The 22,500-nt window shown below is 35.6% G+C and overlaps 1 protein-coding gene across 1 annotated transcript in view; it reads right to left on the bottom strand.

Annotated features, from left to right (window-relative positions):
• The window catches only part of LOC122810728 (cytochrome P450 4F3-like), a 3,229,861-nt gene that overhangs the window by 2,615,851 nt on the left and 591,510 nt on the right, over positions 1–22,500 (bottom strand). Inside the window, exon 5 of the mRNA XM_044082292.1 lies at positions 17,476–17,603. Within this exon, the coding sequence (XP_043938227.1) occupies positions 17,476–17,603 (128 nt within the window). The remainder of the gene's footprint in view (positions 1–17,475; positions 17,604–22,500) is intronic.

Raw genomic sequence — 22,500 nt, 5'->3', positions numbered from 1 at the left:
CATAACACAAGCACTCGGGTCACTCCACGGCAAGTACAAATATGACACAGTCATTGTCCATGCTGGTGTGAACGACCTGAGATACCTCCCTGGACTACATGAAAAGAGACATAGAGGAGCTCTCTGATTATGTAGCCCAGGCAGGTATGACCCTAACCCTGAGCAGTATCCTTCCTTCACCAAGAATGATGCCACAATATAGAGACAAGATGATCAGCTTTAACAATTGGCTTAATGTCTGGTGTCATTCAAAGGGGATCCAGTGTTTGTCTGCCTGGGATGACATGCTTGACAAGCCACGCTGCTTCAAGGGACGGCTTGCACCTGTCACCCCTGGGATTCCGGATATTGGCTAAGGCTCTTGCCACCCCATAGTGCCTTTTTAGGCAAGGCTCAAATTCTAAACCTACCACCCTAGAAAACAAAAATGGGAAGAAATTGAGGGTAATGCTGCTCAATGCCAGAAGTCTAAATCTCAAAATGCACGCACTCGAGGCCCTTCTCAGTATGGAGAACATCGATGTCTGTGCTGTAACTGAAACCTGGTTCAAGGCTCCTGAGAGCACCCCGCACTATTAGGTTTTACCTCATATCATGCTCCGCCCCAAAACCCGGACCACTCCACAAAAGGAGGAGGTGTATCCATATTCATAAAGGATACTCACACCTCCAGGTTGGTGGCAACGCATGAAGCTTCGGAAACCATCCAGGTGCAACTAACCATAGGCAAAACTGCTCTACAAATTGTAGCATGCTACAGGCCACCCTCTCAAACTCAGGAACCCCACACAGCCTTCCTGAAGACACTGGAGGGTATAAATGTATCTCCAAACACCATCATATTGGGTGACTTCAACTACCCGAATATAGACTGGGAACATTACTCAAGCCCTAACTTTCTAGCCCAACGGTTCCTGGAGTTCATAAATTCAAATGCCAAGTAACAGCTAGTCACTGTTACCACGAGAGGAGAAAATATACTAGATCTCATTGTCACAAACATGGGGACAAAATGCTCCACACCGGAAGTATATCCCTCATTGGTGAGATCTGATCATAAACTAATCTCACTGGAAATCCACATCCCGCCCCCACCCCAAACAAAAAAGACCATAGTGAAGAACTTCTCTAAAGCAAACTTCACACTACTCAAGACTGGTGTGGTATCCTTCAAGGCCCTGAGTCAGAGGAAACCACAACCCAAGCTGCGGAAGCCCTTACAAATGCCTTCTATGAACACCTCCAGGACTGCATGGATCAGGCAATCCCAAATAAAACCAAGACTCTTTCCACAAAGGGCAAACGTCCAGTCTGGTGGACCCCAGCCATTAACAAACTTTACAATAAGAGGAGAAAGCTATTACATGATAGAACAAAATCCATAAAAGGGAAGTCACCCCTGATCATTATTAGTAAAAAAATACGAGCACTCATAAAATCAACTAAGGCCAATTTTGAGAGAAAAATTGCCATGGATTCAAAGGACAATCATAAGGCCTTTTTCAGCTATGTTAGGAACCTGGGTGGAAACTCACAGATATGCTCAGAATTAGTCCAAAATGATAAAAAAATCACTGAACCCACAGACATTGCCAACATACTGGCAGACAAGTTCAGTGCAAACTTCACCCCCCCCTCCCCCCCTAAAGGAGAGATAACTATCCCAGCCGAGTGTAGCCTCCCGGACATCTCAAATGCGCAGGTGAAAGCTGCTCTCTAAAGCTAAAACACAGCATCAATGGGACTGGATGGTGTCCCCGGCTGTGTGCTACACGAGCTAAATGAGGAATTAAACCCGCACATAAGGCAGCTGTTTAATCTCAGCCTTACCACAGGATACGTGCCCAAGGAGTGGCGTACGGCAACTGTGGTCCCACTCCACAAAGGTGGCGCCTCTACGGACCCTGGTAATTACCGCACCATAAGCTTAACAAGTCTAGTCTGCAAAGCTATGGAGAGGATCATAATGGAGCTCATAAACAAAGATATAGGGGACTTGCTGACATTGGACCCGAGCCAGTTTGGCTTTGTCAAGGGAAGATCATGCCTTTTGAACTTGGTCGACTTCTTCGAAATAGTCACCAAGGCCATTGATGAGAGAAAGGCAGTCCATACAGCCTACCTTGACCTTGCAAAGGCTTTCGACACAATACCCCACTCGGGTATTGTAGAAAAACTTACCAGCTTAAATGTAAACCCATATGTCACAAGATGGGTTGCAAACTGGCTTAAGGACAGAACCCACAGGGTTAGAGTTGCTGGCGCTGTGTCAGACTCCAAGCCGGTCACAAGTGGTGTCCCACAGGGCTCGGTCCTTGGCCCCCTATTGTTTGGCATCTACTTCTCAGAAGTACAGGCCAACATGGGAGGACTTTGGCTGACAAAGTTTGCAGATGACTGCAAACTGGGCCATAGTGGAAAGTGCATCGGACACGGATATCCTTCAGAAGGGACTCACGGAAACAGATAGCTGGTGCCAGAGCCATGGCCTGAAGTTAAACGCCAAAAATGTATAGTCATACCCTTCGGGAAAAACAAGGTAACCCCAAGCTACCATATAGGTGGCAATCCACTAAGCACAGAAGAGGTTATCAGGGACCTGGGGACCCAGGTTGACAGTGGCCTTTCTTTTGACACTCACATTGCTAAAGTGGTTAGAAAGACCTTCTACATTGCCCACCTGATCATGAAGGGATTCACATCCAGATCTAGTGAGGTCATTGTTCCCCTGTACTCTTCACTTATCAGACCAATGATCGAGTACAATGCCCCATTCGGGATGTATCTCACCCGACATCTGTAGCAATTGGAGAGACCCCAAAAGTTCATCACCAAAAGGATAAAAGGACTCCAAAATCTGTCATATGCTGCCAGATTGAAGAAACTCCAGCTCTATTCAGTCGCATACCGTCTGCTCAGAGGTGACATGTGCCTGACATACAAGGCCATGTCCAACCCGGAATTAATGGACATGCTCCACCTCAAAAAATCCAAATCCACCAAAACCACTAGAGCAAGCGACTTAAACCTTAGCACGGATATAAATAGGACGTGCTGGAGGGATAGATTTATCACTCAGAGACTCCCTATGCTGTGGAATAAAATCCCGGTCCATGTGAGGCAGAGCACCTCGCTGACTCTGTTCAAGAGAAATCTAGACCTGTGGATGGGAGATCGTAGGTTTACCCCGGGAATCATCTCTGGGTCACTGCTGGACAGAGGCACAACAAACTAATGGGCACAGTATTTTTTCATATAAGGGGTGGCGTAAGCCACAATAATTTGGGCTAGGCTTATAAATGCCTTAGGGCAGATAGCCTAGTATAAACCTATGAACCTATGAACCTAAATAAGCTTAAATCAAACAAAGCACCGGGTAATGATGGTATTATACCAGAGATATATAAAATCCTTTCTAAAAATACATATTCATTAATACATAAGGTTTTTATTTTGGCCCAAACTGAGTTAATAACCCCCCCATCTTGGCAATATACATTTATTTCGCCAATTTTAAAACCTAATAAAGATCCAACTACATGTTCTTCATATCGGCCCATCTCATTACTTAATGTTGATTATAAAATGTTTATGAATATCTTTGCTGATAGATTGAAGACAATCATTCCCGGCATTATAGATATAGATCAGACAGGCTTCATTGTAAATAGAAATACTTTTGATAATATAAGAAGAACTTTAACATTAATAGATTTTGCAAATAGGAAAAAGAAAGATTTAACACTTATTAGTCTTAATATAAGTTCAGCGTTTGATTCAGTAAGTTGGGACTATCTGTTTACCTTAATGAAGTGCACAAACTTCTCGGATGCATTTGTAAATCTAATTGAACATTTATACAAAGGAACATTGGCTTATATTAAGGTAGGAACATATGTTTCACAAAAAATACCCATTCTTAAAGGTACAAAACAAGGATGTCCACTTTCTCCACTATTATTCACTTTAGTAATGGAGCCTTGGGCTAATTTGATCAGAAACAGTACTGACATAGAGGGTTTTGAAATAGATGAAAATACAATATCCAAAATTCAACTTTTGCAGATGATGTTCTAATTACATCAGCAGGATCTAATTCTTCTATACAGTCTCTATTTGATAACATGATGAATTTTAAAAGTATTTCTGGTTTAATATTCAATGAAGAAAAACTAAAATACTACCTATATATACACGAAAAAATATTCTCATTAGTGATTTTACTAAATATGTACCCAATTCAGGTCAGATAACTTATTTAGGTATAATACTATCTAAAGATATTAAATCTATTATATATTATAATTATAATACCTGTTTTCTTAATATACAAAATCTTTTAATACCTGGAATAATATGTTTTTACTATGGAGGAGAGACTTACAATTATTAAAATGATAATATTCCCCAAGATTTTATACTTAATACAATCAATAATACTTCCACCTACAAAAATAATTATCAAGAAACTGAACACACTAATGTTAAATTTCTTATGGGCACCTAATAGACCTAGGATTGCATTAAAGAAACATACTAATAGCTGGTCTCAAGGGGGTATTTCTTTTCCAGACTTTAATTTATATACTATCTCTTCTATTGTAAAAGTTATTACTTTATTAATAGATCAGTCATATGTCACAAAATGGAAAGATTATTGGGAGCTAATTAGTATACACTCCATGAAAATCTCCTTAACACATAAAAATATGATTGCAAATAACTCCATGTTATGGTTACTAAAGGAATTTTGTACTTCATCTATTACACCTAAACATATGGTTTGTTACCCATTAAATATTATTATTAGTTATCGTAACTTTATATTCATACACCCTAAGTATAGGGAATGGAATTTTATTGTATTTCCTATAATGTATACTCAGGGTATGGTTTTGTCATCTACTTCTGAAGGAACTCATTTAGCTATAGATAATGATCTAAAGTACTGGTATCAGTTGATATCTGATAATAAAGTTAAAAATCTAGATTTCTTAAAACAAGAATTTGATCTAAGAGAAACTTGCTGGTTAGAGGTTCAGACCTTTAGACAACATCTCATTAATAAAATAGATTTAATGTCTATAACTGTTAAAGAATCTATTCTAACACTGATTGATTACTTGATATTAAATTTACAACATAAAGTTTCTGATAAAGGTAAACTTTCATACATACATAAAGTTATCAGACAAGAAACTTTTTACAGTGTAGATTCATACTGGAATTATTTCACTTCTATTAATGGGGACCCACCAAATCAACAAGATAAACAATATATATTGGAATCTGCTTATAGAACTACGTCTTCCATTGTCTGGAGACTTTATACATGGAAATTTTTACATAGATCTTTTTATACACCTTTGATGATGAATAAAATAAATAATAAAGATAATTTATGTAAGAGATGTAATGTAGAAATTAATTCTGACTGGGCTCATATGTTTTATGACTGTATAAAATTGAAAGAATACTGGAAGTCAGTTAATGAATTTTTGCAGGCTCTTTTTACAGATAATTTCATTATTTCTAAATCTCTTATATTATTCAACGCACCTGCACCTCAAAGTGTTAAAAAGGTTAAGCTTCCCTTGTTATGGTCTATTCTAGCAGTGGCTAGGAAAATAATAACTAGAAATTGGATTTCAGATACACCTCCTTCGTTCAATGAATTTAAAAATGTTATGAATATAGTGTGCCATATGGAAATAAACACAATTAGGACTAGAACAAATAGAAAAACATCTTATTTTATTGTATGGGATAATTTACAAAATTTGTTAAAAAAATGTTAATTTCAATAGCATGGTATTTTAGTTTAAATAATTGATCTGATTGTAGTGGATGTCTTTGTAAATACTTTAGTTGTTTTGTTGAATATTATAATAATACCTATTTTTAATTACTTGTATAAAATTGTTATGATATTTCTCTTATATGTTAAAACAATAAACCTGTTTTGAAAAAAAAAGAAAAGAAAAAGAAACCAGCACCAACTGTAAAAGAGAATCTCCGACTTTAGCACAGTATAAAACAGTTGAGCACTATAATCCAGAACCACAAGGACTTTTTCAAAACTGTAAACCACACACACTATATAACGTAAATACACTGTCATTAATTAGCTGACCAATCAACTGAATATGCAATAAGTTACTTCAAATCAATTAATTTCCATGCAGCATGTGAAAATTTGTACCTAATATTTTTTTTTTAATTCCTTCACTACAAAACTATTTAATACATATATCTCTAAATACACAATCCATACAAAATGTATGTTATAATAATTCTAAAAACAAATTAGTCACCTAATATTAAATCTTAACTTTCAGGCTGGGGTGATTGATGAAAGGGGCTCAAGTGTTTTATACTGTATTAAAGTTGGAGATTCTCTTCTAAGCCTGGTGCCGGTTTCATTTTCTTTTCTAGTTTAACAGTCTGCGGAATTGCATTCATGGGGTTTTGTGAGATAAACAACAATGTTCTCTTGAATTAAAAAATAAAATGACGTACACATTGCAAAAACGACCAACAAAGAGGTACTATGCATTGCCAAAGTCCTGTTCTGTGAAGCCTGATGATGGGACGGGGGGGGGGGGGAGGTGGTTCTGAATGAATCTGTGACAGTTCTGCACTGCACTTTACAGGGACAGAGAAATAAAGAGATACAGAAACCTTCTCCCTCTCTCTCACACACACAAGGTGGGATAATACTACAAAAATAGTGAAAAAAAAAACTATATATGTATATATATATATATATATATATATATATGGGTTACTGCTATATTATCGAAAACACAATCCACTGAATTGTGTTTCCGATAATACACTTCAGCAAAAGTGCATATTGTCGAAAGTGCATACAGTCGACAATATGCACTTTCACTAAAGAAATCAACATAAAAAAAAAAAAAAAAACGTAAGAGAAAAATCACATGAAACAGTCTTATGCAGAGGGGCAAGCCCCCCTGCACCTCCACACCCCTACTTTATTATTCTCACTCCGAGATCGCACTACCATGGGAAAAAGGGAATATTCTCTTATCCTCCACTGTACCATGATGTCAGTGATGGCTTCGTTAGTTGTAAATCAACACTATATGTTGATTTACAACTAACGGTGCATGCAAACTGCATGTTTTCTTTAATTTCCCACTCCCCATTTAGCGAAAGTGCATTTTCAATAAAATGCACTTCCGCTAAATTGTGTCTGCCGAAACATGGTTTTGATAAATCGTGTTTCGACATTAAGACAGTGACATATATATATATATATATACATATATATATATATATATATATATATATATATATATATATATACATATATATATATATATATATATATATATATATATATATATATATATATATATATATATATATATATATACACACACACACATACATATATGTTTATGTTAACTTGGGCTGGATGTTGCCTACCATTAAATGCCCTACTTTTACCACAAAACCCAAGTGGGTCACCAAAAACAAAATCCTAAGGTTCATTCTCCCTTCCCAGTGAAAATCATTACCATTTACTACAGGGTCTGGGTCTGGCTGGGGCCATATTTTGGTTGTCTGTTTGTCAGTTTGCATTTGAAAGTCAGTATCCCACAATTCCATTGGAGTGGATGGTGTTGCATAATTATGAATACAAATTTTATTTTAATCATTGTACAGTTTTGTACCTATTTTCGTGGGCCTTTGTTCAGATTTTTGATGTTTCCAGGTTGAGCGCTATGGCTGGATGAAATGCTTTGGCAGGCTGGATTGTGGTCTCTGGGCCACCTGATGAAAAGGCTAGCCTTACATAAAACATTTAACTCTATGACATGAAAAGAGTTAAACCAGAAGGTATTCTGATCTGTGTGGGCAGCCTGCTGAATGGCCAAGTTAAGAGCAAACATTTAATTCCAGAATACAAAGATAGTTCAACTACTGAGCTGGGAGGCACTCAGAGAATACAGAGTGGTAGGCCTTTAATGAAGATTAAGGCAATATGTCTTTTACAGATGGTGTAAGTAGTTTAAAGTTTTGGAAAGTGAAAAGATTATTTGTTCTACAAATTACGTTATAACCCATATGAAGAATCTCATCAGGTTTCGTTAGTAAGATTTTCTGGAGAACTGTCTTCTAGCTACATTCACAATGTGCTGCATATCGGATGACCAAGGACTTCTATTTGGAATCAGAAGCAGATCCATAGGCACAAACATGCAAGACTGTAAACTGTAGGATTCCAAATTGGTGGACAGCCTGTAAGCACACTGACAGTGTACCTCCTGCATTCCTATACTATAATCTGACTTGAAACCAGCGCATCACTTGGGAAAACTATACCAATCATCAATGGATTAAAGCAGAAATATGAGTACTTACTTGTTTCATCTTTATTTTTCAAAAATTCTCTCATTCTGAAGCAAAAATAATTACTTGTTGGGAAGAGAGTCCTGAATCGCATGGTGTGGATTCTTCAAGACCAACAGGCCTAATAAGAGGAACGTAAGAAGAAAAACAACTTTCATACCAAGACTTATCATTTAAAATTCTGCACTACTACTAGGAATCTAACTATACAAGATTAATGGAGAATCAGCCAGATCGGATGGAAACTGTAATCATAAAAAACAAACTGTCTGCAATTACTACTCCATAGAAAGAAATCACTGCTAAAAGGCAAACAATTAACAAGCAACAACAAGAAGCTGGTAAAATGTGTCAAAGATTAAAATAGGAACAACCTTTAACACTGGAGGATCTGAAAACTGCTTTACAACCTTTACTAACAGAAGTGCAGGGTTTCTTTCATAAGCTAGCTACATTTGACTCTACTCTGGACCAAATTGTGCTTAGGCTAGAACTAAATGAAGCTAAAGTTATAGACAATGAGCTAAATATAAATGAACTGCAACAAAAAGCACAAACCAATGACACCATAATTAAAGAATAACAGCAAAAAATGCTAGACTTGGAAGCTAGAAGTCAGAGAAATAATTTTATCATAAGAGGTATTCCAGAGAGCTTTGATAATTCACAACTTATTCCAATAATAAAAGAAATACTAAGCTCTCTTCTGACTAATAAAGATCTCCTGGATAAGACAGTGATTGAAAGAGCCCACAGAGCTATAAAGCATACACAAACAAGTGATCTTCCAAAACAAATCTACATCAGACTGTTTAATTCAGTGCATGTTCAACAGATACTGTCAGCTTATAAAGTTAAAAAGAATGTTACATGGAGAGCACATAAAATTACGATTACTCAAGATCTTCCTTTAGAAATTAAACAAAATCGACAGAAACTCAGTAAATACTGCACTTACCTCATTGAAAATAAGATTCGTTTCCAAATGAAATATCCTGCAACTTTAACAGTTTATTACAAAGAAGAAAAAATATCCCTGGAAACACCTGACCAGGCAAAATCCACCTTTCTGCGTCTCTTCAAAGTAAATCCTGCCTGAGACAACTCTTTTCATATCTTTTGATCCAAAAACATTTGGAAGGCTAAACAAGTGCTACAGCTCCAAAGAACTACAGGACAGAAGAATATACCACTCTTATGGGAAACTTCAAGCAAAAGGATGTGGAATGTGTTCTAAATAACTCTGCTTACCTGCTTGTAAAGAAAACGTTTTTGCTACACTGTAATACTTAAGGTACTGTTTTTTTTATAACTGCCTTCTACATTTAAAGGCTGGAAAGCTACCTAACAATGACTGCATAGAGAAATTACTTTAAAGTGCATTTACAGCTTACAAAAAAAGGAGTGTTAAACTACATTTAAATATGGGATATAATAGTTTAAGTAGTGTAAATACTAGACATTAGTAGTTTCAGTTAAAATATATAATCATTCTACTGGCATAATCAGTGAGTTGCTGTTAAGTGTGTCTATGAGCAAGGTTCAAAAACATTTCTCCTTTTTTTTTCCTCTCTGTTTGTTCGGTAGATGGCAGTGGTTAATTAATAATATGAGTTCACAGTTGATGTGTTGGTATGGCTTTTGCTAGTGCAGTGTTAAATGAAGTTTCCAATACATTTTAAAGAACCACAGTTAGTTGTTGTTAGCAAAAATAATGCAAATGTTGTTGAATTTTAAAGTGCTGCCTTCTTTAAATATTTAAAATGTATAATCATTATTCTACTGGCATAACCATTGAGTTACTTTTAAATGTGTCTATGAGCAAGGTACAAAAACATTTTTCTCTTTTTTTTTCCCCGTTTGTCCAGTAGATGGCACTGGTTAATTAAGAATATATGAGTTCACAATGGTTTGCTTGTACGGCTTGTGCATGCAGTGTTAAACGAAGTTTCCAATACATTTTAAAGAACCACAGTTAGTTGCTGTTAGCAAGAATAATGCAACTGTTGTTGAATTTTAAAGTGCTGCTTTCTTTAAATGTTCATATATTGTACTTGTTTTTTGAAAATATTGTTTTGTAAACTCTTTAATAACTCTTGAAATGTTAAGAGTTATAATATGTTGCTGTTACTACAAAACGGTTTATAAAAGCTACTTTTCTCTTTCTCTCTATATAATATCTAAGGGTACAATTAACATACTATGTTTAAGAAGTCTGAAAATGAATATGCAGTACATAAATAACAAAAGGAGTGGGATGGGCACAGTCTGTTAGCTGATGACTGTTCGCATTTGGAACAGTATGGGTATTATTGACATCCCTCTGATAAATATTTACTCCTTGTTGCTAAAAATAATAGTTTCTTTTAGTTTCTTAACTCATGCACATTTATTAATACAGAGGGATGGGTGGTTAGGCACCTATTTAGAGTTTAGGAGAATAGAAGTCACAACATTTATTCTTAAGATAAATACACTAACAGACAAAGTTTATAACTGTATTTTTGAGTATCAACTAATGAGAAACTTCAACAATATTAATAAAAAATTATAACTATAGACTCTTGGAATGTTAAAGGGATGGTAGATAAAAAGAAAAGAAATTTAATCATGCACCTCTCACATACCAAACTAAGGCTGATATAACTTTCTTGCAAGAAACTCACTTAGATGACCAACTTTGCTTTAGGGAACGGAAAAGAAAATGGGTTAAAACAATAGTTGCTGCAAATTATAGTTCTTTGTCCAGGGGAGTGGCCATTATAGTAAATAAATCCTTCCAAGGAGAGATTACATCCTATGAAGCTGACTCAAAGGGAAGATGGGTATTACTTACTACTGAATATCATTCTTTGAACAAACCATTACTCTTTCTTAATATATATAGCCCCTGCTCATATCAACAGCTCTTCATTTATGAAATTTTTACTATATTAGCCAAATACCCAAATCATCTGTTTATTGTAGGTGGGGACTGGAATGCTTTACTAAATCAAAATAAGGATAGATCGCATAATAAAAACAGACAGTCAATCTACCACTACATCACTTGAAGAATTACAAAATATATTTGAACTAGTTGATCCTTATGTTAAATTTCAATATGATAAAACAATATCAAGATTCACTTTCTTTTCAGCCACTCATAAAACTTGGTCCAGGATAGATGCTTTTCTAATTTCCCTTGCTTTCCTTTCTAGCAAATTAAATTATGCTGCATCACCTAGAACTCTTTCAGATCATTCCAAAATTAGACTTTTAATAAACTTTCAAGACCATAAACAAAATATTTCCTATCTCAATACCTGGACGTTAAATCCTAAAATTATACAAAACCAAGAAACAACACAAGAAATTCAGAATGTCCTAATCCAACTTTTATATACACTCAAATTCCATATGGCATACAATGGGTGGCTACCAAGGCGGTCATCAGGGGTATTATTATTAAAAAATCTGCATGGCTCAAAAAAATATATAACAATCTTAAGAATGAACTAGAGTATCAAATAAACATTGCTGAATTATAACTTCAGGAAAAATATTCTAAAGAACTTGAGGAAAAAATAATTGATTGGCAGAAACAATTACTCATACTATATAGAAAATATCTCCTTCTTAGAATTAAGGTCAATATATCAATACTCAGAATGGGCTCAAACACCATCAAAATTCCTAGCTAGACTAATTAACATAAAAAGTGGACCTCCTAGGATCAAAGAAATAAAATTTGAAGGACAGGTAAAATATAAAGACCAAGATACATTGGACGCTTTTGAAGATATTTATAAGAAATTATACAATATACCCTTATCAACCTTATCACCATCCACAGACAGATTTGAGGATTTTATATATAATGTACACTTTTCACAAATTACAGAAGATCAAAGGAAACTCTTAAAATCACCATTACAATTAAAAGAGATAAAAGCTGCAATAAACTAAAACTAGGTAAATCTCCTGGGTCTGATGGATACACATCTGATTTTTAAAAGCTATTCATGGAACCTATCTCCAAAGTTTTCAACTATATAATAAAATATGGTATAACAGACAAATACTTAAATAACTCTAAGACTTTTCTTTTCCTAAAGATTCCTAAACTGCATTCTGACCCAACAGATCCAGCAAATTATAGACCAATAGCCCTCATAAACACTGATCTTAAGATATTAGCCCATGTTATAGCAAATAGGCTTAAGAATATACTCCCCTCTATTATTTTTCAACAACAAATGGGCTTTATGACAGACAAACAAGTGACAACACCCTCCTCTTAGATACCATTGTAAGACTACTTAATAGTGATAAATGCCTCAGATATGCCCTTACAGTAGATGCAACCAAAGCTTTTGACAGAGTAAACTTACACTTTCTCTTTAATATACTGCCTTTATATGGTTTTCCTCAAGAATTCATTAAAATGATCCAGGCTCTGTATCAGAAAACTTCTACCACTATACAGGTAAACAAACATATAACTAACCCTATACTCTTATCCAATGGTACAAGGCAAGGATGTCCTCTTTCGCCATACCTATTTAATCTTTATCTAGAACCCCTCTTTCTGTTTATTTCACAAAAAAACTTTCATCATATTCCCAGAATCCACAATACAAATCTTATATACTCAGCCTTTGCCGATGACTTAAATATATACTTCCAACTTCCCACTACTGACCTCCCAAAATACTTAAAGCTATTGAGTTCTCACTAGTTTCAAACTATCACTTAAATTTAAACAAGTCACACATATTTCCCCTCAATCCTGAAGGTCATAAGGAATTGTACTTTCCTGTGAGTGAGATCAAAATAAACTATCAGATAAAATATCTAGGAATACTATTTACTTCAGACTTCAAAGATATTATAAACAATAACCTAAGTACATGGACAACTATTCAAAACTATATTGATAGATGGAAGAACATCAATATGTCTCTACTGTCAAAAGCTAGTGTTGTCAAGATGAATTTTCTACCAAGAATACTCTTTCAATTAAATGCTACTTTTTCAAATATTCCCAAAACTTCTTCCTTGTCATGGAAAAAGCTATATCAAGATTCTTATGGTATCCCAAATCTGCCAGAATTAAATATGGAAAACTTGTACTCGCCAAAGTTAAGGGGGGGATTGGGGTTGCCTGATTTTAAGCTTTATTATAGTATAATTACTTTCTACAGACTAATACAAATAATAAACTATGACTCATATATAAATACTTGGTCACCTCAGTGTGCCAAAATCTGGTATGAACAGTTGAAATCCCTTGGCTATAATATCAAATCCCCACCATTCTTAAATTTAAACCAGACTAGCATATACAAGAAGAATCTACATCCACTAATTAAAAACATGATTCTTACAGCACTATTTAAATCATTGCAATTAGCTGACGCTTTTGCCCTTATACAATCGTTACACCTAAATCCTAATCTACTAATAAATAATAAACCCGTAAATCTAAAACTACCCCTTTATAAAAGACTACACAATATGGGATAATTACCAATGGAAAGACTCTAACACAGGGCAAATGAGACTTGAACTCAAACTTCCTAAGAAATATAGTATTATCCTTAACCAACTTCACCATCTTATAAATGCTAAATTCTCACAAATACACACTGACTTACAGAACATAAATTTAGTTAAATTAATACTTGGAAATCTTGTGATTAAAGGGAAAACAATTTCTAGGACTTATAAAATTGTAATGAGCGCAAAACATCAGAATTCTTTATTATTTTCAAACTATTGGTAAACAAAAAATTAATCACTGACTGAAAAAAATAAGAAACTAGCCTTTGAAAATGCAATCAAATTCATTCCTTTCAAGAAGCTATTATATACACAAATTATGGTAAATAACAATCTATATTATACCTTATCTAAATTAAATAAATTCAATCCTAACTTTTCACCTATATGTCCCCATTGTCCGGATTAAACAGCTGATATTTTGCATGTCATATGGAACTGTACTAAGATGCACAACTTATGGTGTTCCTTGAGAGTAAGATTAGAGAAGATGGGATATGAAAAATCAACCCTTATATGGAAGGCAGCTATATTGCACATTAACATCAATCAACTTCCAAAAGTATTAAAACAAGTCTTTATTACGATGCGTGCCCTTATTAAATTCTTTATTACAAAGAATTGGAAGTTCATGTCCCAATTACATGGGACAATTTTAGCAATCTTGCTATCAAATATATCTCATCTCACAAATTAGTTTATTCAAAAACAAAAAACAAACGCTATTACCAAAAATATTGGGGTTACTTACTAGATATAATTCTTGACAAATAAAATTCACCCACAAATTGACATGGAAAGCTAACCTTTTAATAAGAAATGAAATGTAGTATAACCAGTTTTCTTGCATCTTCCCCCTTCTCTTAGTATATGCGTAGCTAGATATTTTCCCTAACTATACAAATAAATGGTTGAATTTCTATCTTTACTTTTTATATAGGCTATCCCCATTCTACTATCCCTTATAAGACCAAATGAACATAAGATTTCTCATACTCTACTTGACGATGTAGTGACTTCTAGTGTATATATTGCGTGTATATATATATATATATATATATATATATATATATATATATGTTGTGTGTGTGTATGTATGTATAATTTTCTCGGAACGAGATTGTCTGTTTTCTTTAGATATGTATTTATATTGTTTATTTGTGTTTTTGAGTTATTGTATTGTTGTTATTATTTGGAAAAAAAGAAAATTGAAATAGAGATTTTGGAAAAAAAAAAGACTGTAAAATGTAATATAGCACAGATCTCACTGATCCTGGCTGCAATCTCATTAATGTTTTCCATAAGGAATGCTATATGGCCAGGTAAGTATGCCTATAAAAGTAAAGTAAATTATGCTTCTCTGAATCATTTGGTTAACAAGAATTAAGTTTGATCAGTATGCCTTGACTATGAGTAGCACTTTTTGAATCAAAGTAACTGGGAGGAAAGCCAAAAGCATGCTGGAAGTCCAAGAAGAAGGAAACATTTATCTGTGCCTTCAGGTCAAGTCAGATGGAGCAAAATGTCTGATTCTTAACAGTGTTCACAGTGGCAAACCTGTCCATTAGTACTGCCCTCAAGGACCCATGGTGAAATGTTACAGTGTAAAATATTCTGTTCAGATGCTATATGTGAGTCAGGTGCATGTTTCTAATTAGAAGCTGCGCCAAGGAGTTTGTTTTCTTACAAGGTAAATGATTTATACTGTGAATGATGGTCCAATACAAAATATTCTTTGTTTCACTGCATATAGGATAAAATCTGGTACCTCCCTGCTTGTTCAAATATTGCATTATTTTGAGTTATCTGTGTTTACCAAAAGTGTTTTTCACATTGGTCCTGGCATGCCAAAGGCCAAATACAGTGATATAATTTTTTTATTTAATTTATTTATGTTTTATTTCATACATTTGTCAAACAGGTAAGACCACTGGACACAAGTGTTCCTTTTAAGGGGTGACACAAGAGCACTGTCTGGTCATGCAACTTTCTCAGAATACCGCAGTAGAGCAATGGAGGTGGAAGGGCTCAGAAACTTTTGCCCTTGACTACTGGAATTAGTTCTTTAACAGGTCAATACCTTAATCCTCTGGACTAACTGCCAGACTTCATTTTTTACATTTGTTTGATAATAACGCAGATAACAATATTTGGTAAGGACCTAATGCCCTAAACTCTATAACTAGATGAACTCACCCAGCATAAGTCAAAGTACAAGACATTGAGAGATAGATTAGATCTTGGGGAAAGAACAACACTCACAAAGTCAGTTTGTCATGTCTGGCCACCCATGGCAATATCTCTGCTTCAAAGGGTCCGAGGATTGGTTGAGAAGACGAAACACTGGCCATATGATTTTTCCTCATTTTTAGTCTTGCATACGGGGCCATTAAAAACATAATTACTAGAACCTGAAGTACTGGCTTGCTAGAGGTATTCACAATGTTTCAATTATGTGCATAAAGCAAAATATTTACAACTGTTTGTCCTGTGGCAGAAAAAGTCTGGGAATGTTGAAATACTGGTCTATCTAAAAAAAAAATTCTCTTATGTGGTTAAAATACTGACTGTGCTTTTATACTGTGGCCATTAGTGTAAAGAGCTACTCAATCAGAAGGATAGAGAGGGTTACAACTTCCTTGAGCAGGCTGTCACTATTAGACTCGTCTTAATGAAAGTGGAAGACAATATAATGCATCTTTAGATACAAATCCTGAGAAGCTAAGTACTCATAGCTGCTGTTAAACCTACTATCACCAACTGAAATCTTAGATATTTTCTATGGACTGCACTTACTGAAATTTGCAGAAAAAATTTAAGTTTCATGATCTATGGTCATCCAAGCCACAGAGTCTGTGTAGTATTAAATGTGATTAAAAAAAAAAGGGAAAACACTTAAGGGAGTTACCATCATAACATTTACATGAGGGAACACAGGAACTTACGACAGAGAGTACAAAAGCAGAAATACTTTATGTATCACTTAGCATCATCAAGGCAAAATTTATACATAAAGTTCAATCATAAAAGACCAACATTAAAAACATTATCAACATAGACAAAGATGAATTCCTCATAGTACTTGTAAGAGTAAGCATTGTGGTAGAGCAGTCCATGACTGACTCCAAAGATAAAATATTAAAAGAATGTCTCTAATAAAGGTATCTCGGTGAGGGCTTATTAAGACACTGCAAAATGGAACCTTCCTCCTTCTCAAAGGTCACAGCAGTTCCAAGCAATATAAAGGCAGAGGGGTTAAGTCCATTAATAGATTTCTTGTGCTGCTGGCAAATTACCTGTTTACCATTCCCTATTATAGCACTTGCATAATGCAATTACAAAGGAAAAATCTATAAACTCACTGGTTGGATTCAAGACGCTCTCCACAAGACGCTAGAATATTTTTCCTTTTATTTACTAATAGACTTAATCTATGGCAAAATGAAATGCATGATAGAAGAGGAGACATTAAGGGGCTTCACAAGGAACTAGTTTATCAGATTTATAAGGAAGATCCAGGTATCTTAAGGTACATAAAGATAACCTTACCAGCATGGTCTGTGCAGTGGTGTTATAGATTTTCATATAAGGCTTTAGAATGTCAAAATGAAAAGATGAAGTTAGCAGCCTTCGATTTCGGTGCCATTTGTCACCATTAGCAACCAACAAGCCATCCCCTGCAAAAAAATGATTAAAGTAGTATTACATAATGCCTAAAAAGTAGGAAACAAATTCCATTCTGTAACATTCCATCTTTTGCACTGTCTACCACAACCACCATCTCTACTCCTACCAAATGGAAAGTTTCTTTATTCCACCTACTTAAAGAATGCACTGTATCTGTTCTGCTGTGACAAAAAGCCTCCAGTTCTAGAAATTAAACAATGAAGCTTCAAAAGAGGCATCATCTGTACATATTGTTGGAACTTTTTATTGTCTTCTTCTAGCATATCAATATCTGGCATTTGGAAATGGGTTACATTAAAGCTGTGTTTAATAAAAATATAAATTTAGAATAAATAATTTAAACCCATATAGCTTGCCTTCAGTCATGACCATTATTACATGTTAGTAATTGTTGTAAAGATGTAAAAGTATGTTAAGTATCATAGAAAACTGAACATTAATGTTAGTTTAATTACCTACTTGGGGAAGGAACTCATTTTGTAAATGTTATTCAAAAACAGTAAGAAATCCATTAGAGATTATGCATGCATAGGACTCCTGAACATCAAAACAAACACTCCAGTTTTAGACTATAAAATTTAAGTCACAATGTTAAACTGACACATTATACTTAATATAGAAAGTGTCAAGTTTAATGGAATTACAAAGATTACATAACATATCACCTATCTAATGACTATAAGTGATTATATAATGTGGTTTCAGTTACTGCTCAGTCTTGTATGAGTCACTATTCATATGTGCAGCAGGCCATTAACATTAAAACTGTCACTTACTGTAGCCTTAAATGCAATACATTCTTTTAAAAATCAAATCTAAAATATACAGAGAGAAAGATATGGATTGTCTAATTCATTAATCTTTTCACACAGCATTTTCACTATTAATTTCTTCTGCATTCTGCACAATACCATTACAGGGCATTTTGTATAATGTTAAATAAACATACACATTCTAATCCTACAATAGCTTCATTTACACAAACTTTCAGCGACCCAGGGATAAACAATCTGTTTAACAACTGAAATGTTACATAAGCCAACAGATGGCTTAGATCCAGATGCAGAAAATGTTATGCTGTAAACTGTTAGGGTAGTTGTATGCCTAAAAATGTATTATTCATACTTTCTGCTCAACTTTAGAACTCAGCAAGAATGCATGCTGGCTGTAGTCAGTAACAAATACAATAAAATGTCTAATCACACACTACGTTGCACTGACTTAAGCTATCTACTGAATATGTGACAATAATCTGATCAAGGTACTCACAAACATGTAAAAAAAGGGCTTTACAAATTGTCACCCAACTTACTCCAGGCCAGTAATCAAGGAACCTCAACCCTTACCATTGAAACTAGTGAGAGGCTATCACTTAAAACAGAAATGGGTTTACACAGTACTTTAAGCTGCAGTTCTCTGCATCAAGCACAATTTCCCCAAGAGCACACAGGGAACACCTGACCTGAGGCTAGACCCTCTGTCTCTCCAGATCCCAAACAAGACTTACTTTGGAGCACTGTGCCCCAATTCCAAGTAGATGACACACCCACACATGGGTATTTTATTTTCACACACAGGAAAATAAATTTCTTGGCCAATAGCCTAGTACCTACCTATGAATCAAAGCAGCAAGGGTTTTTACAGTGGCCACAGTGCCACTAAAACAAGCACAGATACTCTCAAGACGATAAATGTATTCTCTAAAACATCAGCCACAATGAAAGGTATAAAATATTTAATAATAAATAATAAAATAGAAAACATGGCAATATTAAATATTTAAGTACAATAAACACCAGAGTTTCCAATCACAGGAGAAATAAAAATAACAAAGATGGACAAATTCAAACAGATGCAGAAAAACAATACTCATCTAATCTCACTGTATTTCCTGACTGTCTAAAGAATAACTGTTCCTAGCAAGGCAAGATTTGATGCTTAGATTTTTACTTCCACAAGACAAGGTGATGAGCTTCTTAACAGACTGACCTGAACTACAACAACTGACTGTGATAACTGATATAGACCTTTTTATATTAGGTTCCAAAGAAAACAAAACAAAACAAAACAAGCTACTGTAAGAGTTCCATCCTCTCAGTGCTGGTTATAGAATGACATCACATTTGATCACCTGACTCTGGTACAATACACACACAGAGCTTTGCTAAGAACTGTTGCGTATCTGAAAGTTATAGAACAATTTCAAAAACATCTTCTCCTCCCTTCCAGGATTATTTGTTTAAACAAACATTTAACCTGTTATAACAACACTGTTGATACATTCTTAACACAAGCATCTGTACAAGTCAGTGTGATAGTCAAATGGCAAAAAAAACTATTTTCAAACCTCCAACTAACTATGCTGGCATATGTTACACATGTACTACCCTATTCTCCCTGGCATAGATGGCAATACCTCACATTGTCACAACTACTATAAAGCATTTTTCTAAGGAGGAGTGAGTCATTTGTACCCCAATGTGGAGGTCATGCTGACCTGGAGGAAAAGTAAAAACATTTATTTATTTTTCGCAAAGTGAATGCATGACATCAGGTCGTCAGGGGTATAAAACATGCAGCCAACGCCATTTTAATCAGTTTTTCTTGCCCCAGAAGTCAGGTGCCCCCAAAATGGGGAGCAAATATATATATATATATATATATATATATATATATATATATATATATATGTATATGTATATATGTATATATATATATATATATATATATATACACATGTATTTTAGAACACAAACAATTTACCTCCAACTAAAAACAAATACACCACAAAGGCTTTTGAGCATAGTGAAGGAAAGTAGAGGTATAATAATAGAGAAGAAAGGGGGCTGGCGGGTGGGTAACCCGGAATGCAAGAGTGAATACACTCGAGCATCTACATTTATGGTAAGTGTACACAACTGTACTATATTCTTCATGGTTCACTGTTGCAGTCATTACATTTGGGTAGAATCCCAAAGCTATGGATGGGAGGATGGAATTAAACAGCATTAGGAGCAGCTATACGGCCCTGCAGGACAGCAGTGGCAAAGTCTGCCCTGGATTTAGAAAAGATAGGTAAATAGCAATGTTTTGTGAACGTATGAACTGAGCTCCAAGTAGCAGCTTCTAGAATGTCTCTGGTAGGAACCCCTCTGAGAAAGGCTGCAGAAGTAGATGCAGCCCTGATGGAATGGGATCTGATCCCCTTGGGGACAGGTTTACTATGGTGCATGTAGCAGAAACTAATACAATGGCTTATCCATTTTGAAATAGTCTGCTTTAATATAGCCTTCCCCTCTGTTCCTGCAGCAAATGCCACCAGTAGTTGCTCAGACTTTCTTAGAGATTTTGTCCTGTTTAAGTAGAATCGTAGTTGTCTGTGTACATCCAATGAATCCCCCTTGTTCTGCGGATTTGGGAAAAAACTTGGCAGGTGAATGGTCTGGTTAACAGCCACACTGGATACCACCTTAGGCATAAAAGAAGGACTGGTCCTGAGTGCCACCCTGTCCAGGTAAAAGATAATGAAAGGCTCCACTGCCATGAGAGCCTGTAGTTCTGAAATCCTTCAAGCTGAAGTGACTGCTAAAAGAAAGGCTGTCTTCCAAGAAAGAAATTTAATGTCTGCAGTAGCAGCTGGTTCAAAAGGAGGTAGTGTGAGTTTTTCCAGCATAAAATTGAGGTCCCATGCAGGAGTCGGTGCTCTCCTGGGAGGTCTTAAATTTTTGGCCCCACTGAGGTACTGCTTTAGCAGGGAATGAGAAAAGAGAGGAGGCTCTGTGTTGTAATGAGCCGAGATGGCAGAGGCATGGATTTTTATAGAAGAAAAAGATAGGCCCTTGTGAAGCATCTCAGTTAAATATTGCAAAATCTGAGGAATATTGGGCATTGCTGTGTTTATTAATTGTGCTTGGTTCCAAGCACAGAATCTCTTCCATTTATCAGCATAAGATTTTCTAATACTAGGCCTTCTAGCCTCCAAAATGACATTCATCACAGGTTTACTGAGCGATGTGATTGGTGAAATTAGTTGATAAGCCATGCTGCAGAGTTTGGAGCTGAGTGTGCAGAATTTGATAGTTCTGCTGAGACAATAGATGAGGTGTCTGAGGCAAGTACCACGGAGGAAGGTGTGACAAATTCCTTAGAAGTGGGTACCAGTATTGGCGAAGCCAGTCCGGAGCAATCAGAATCATTTCTGGTTTTTCCTGTCTGACTTTTAGTAAAACCTTGGAGAGCAGAGGGGGAAAGGCATAGACTGATAGGTTTTCCAGCTGAAGGATAGAGCATCCACTTTCCAAGCTTTTTTGTGATGAGATCTTGTGCAGAATTTATCCAACTAGTAGTTTTGGGAGAGAGGCAAATAGATCTATGTCTTGGCTCCCCCATTTTCACGTCAACATGCTGAAGATTTGTGGATCCAGTTTCCATTCGTGTGGGTCCATAAGATTTCTGCTTAGGTCATCTGCCAGAGTATTTTGCTTTCCTTGCAGGAATTGAGCTTGAAGATGTATTAGTCAAGGCTGTGTTCCACAAGGCCATGGCTAGTCTGCAAAGGGGGTAGGAATGGATACCCCCCTGCATATGTACCACATAACTGTGGTGTTGTCCATCTTTATCAGTAGTTGTCCTGGATGAAGGAAGTCCTTGAAGGCTATCAGAGCATTCTGTACAGCTAGCATTTCTTTCTAGTTGATATGTAGGTGCAATTGATTTGGGCTCCATTCGCCCTGAATGCATCTCCCTGCCAGATGGGCCCCCCAAGCATAGTCTGATGCATCTGTAGTCAGGGTTTGGGTGGCAGGGGGTAGAATGAATAACAGTCTCTTGTTTTGGTGACATGCCTCTGCCCACCAAAGGAACTCCTGTTGCAGGCAAGGAATGAGA

Source organism: Protopterus annectens, chromosome 9.part0 (assembly GCF_019279795.1).
Source record: "Protopterus annectens isolate FY-2018-M chromosome 9.part0, PAN1.0, whole genome shotgun sequence".
NCBI lineage: Eukaryota > Metazoa > Chordata > Ceratodontiformes > Protopteridae > Protopterus > Protopterus annectens.
The sequence above is the reverse complement of the archived record's forward strand: the minus strand, read 5'-3'. Positions and strand labels throughout refer to the sequence as shown.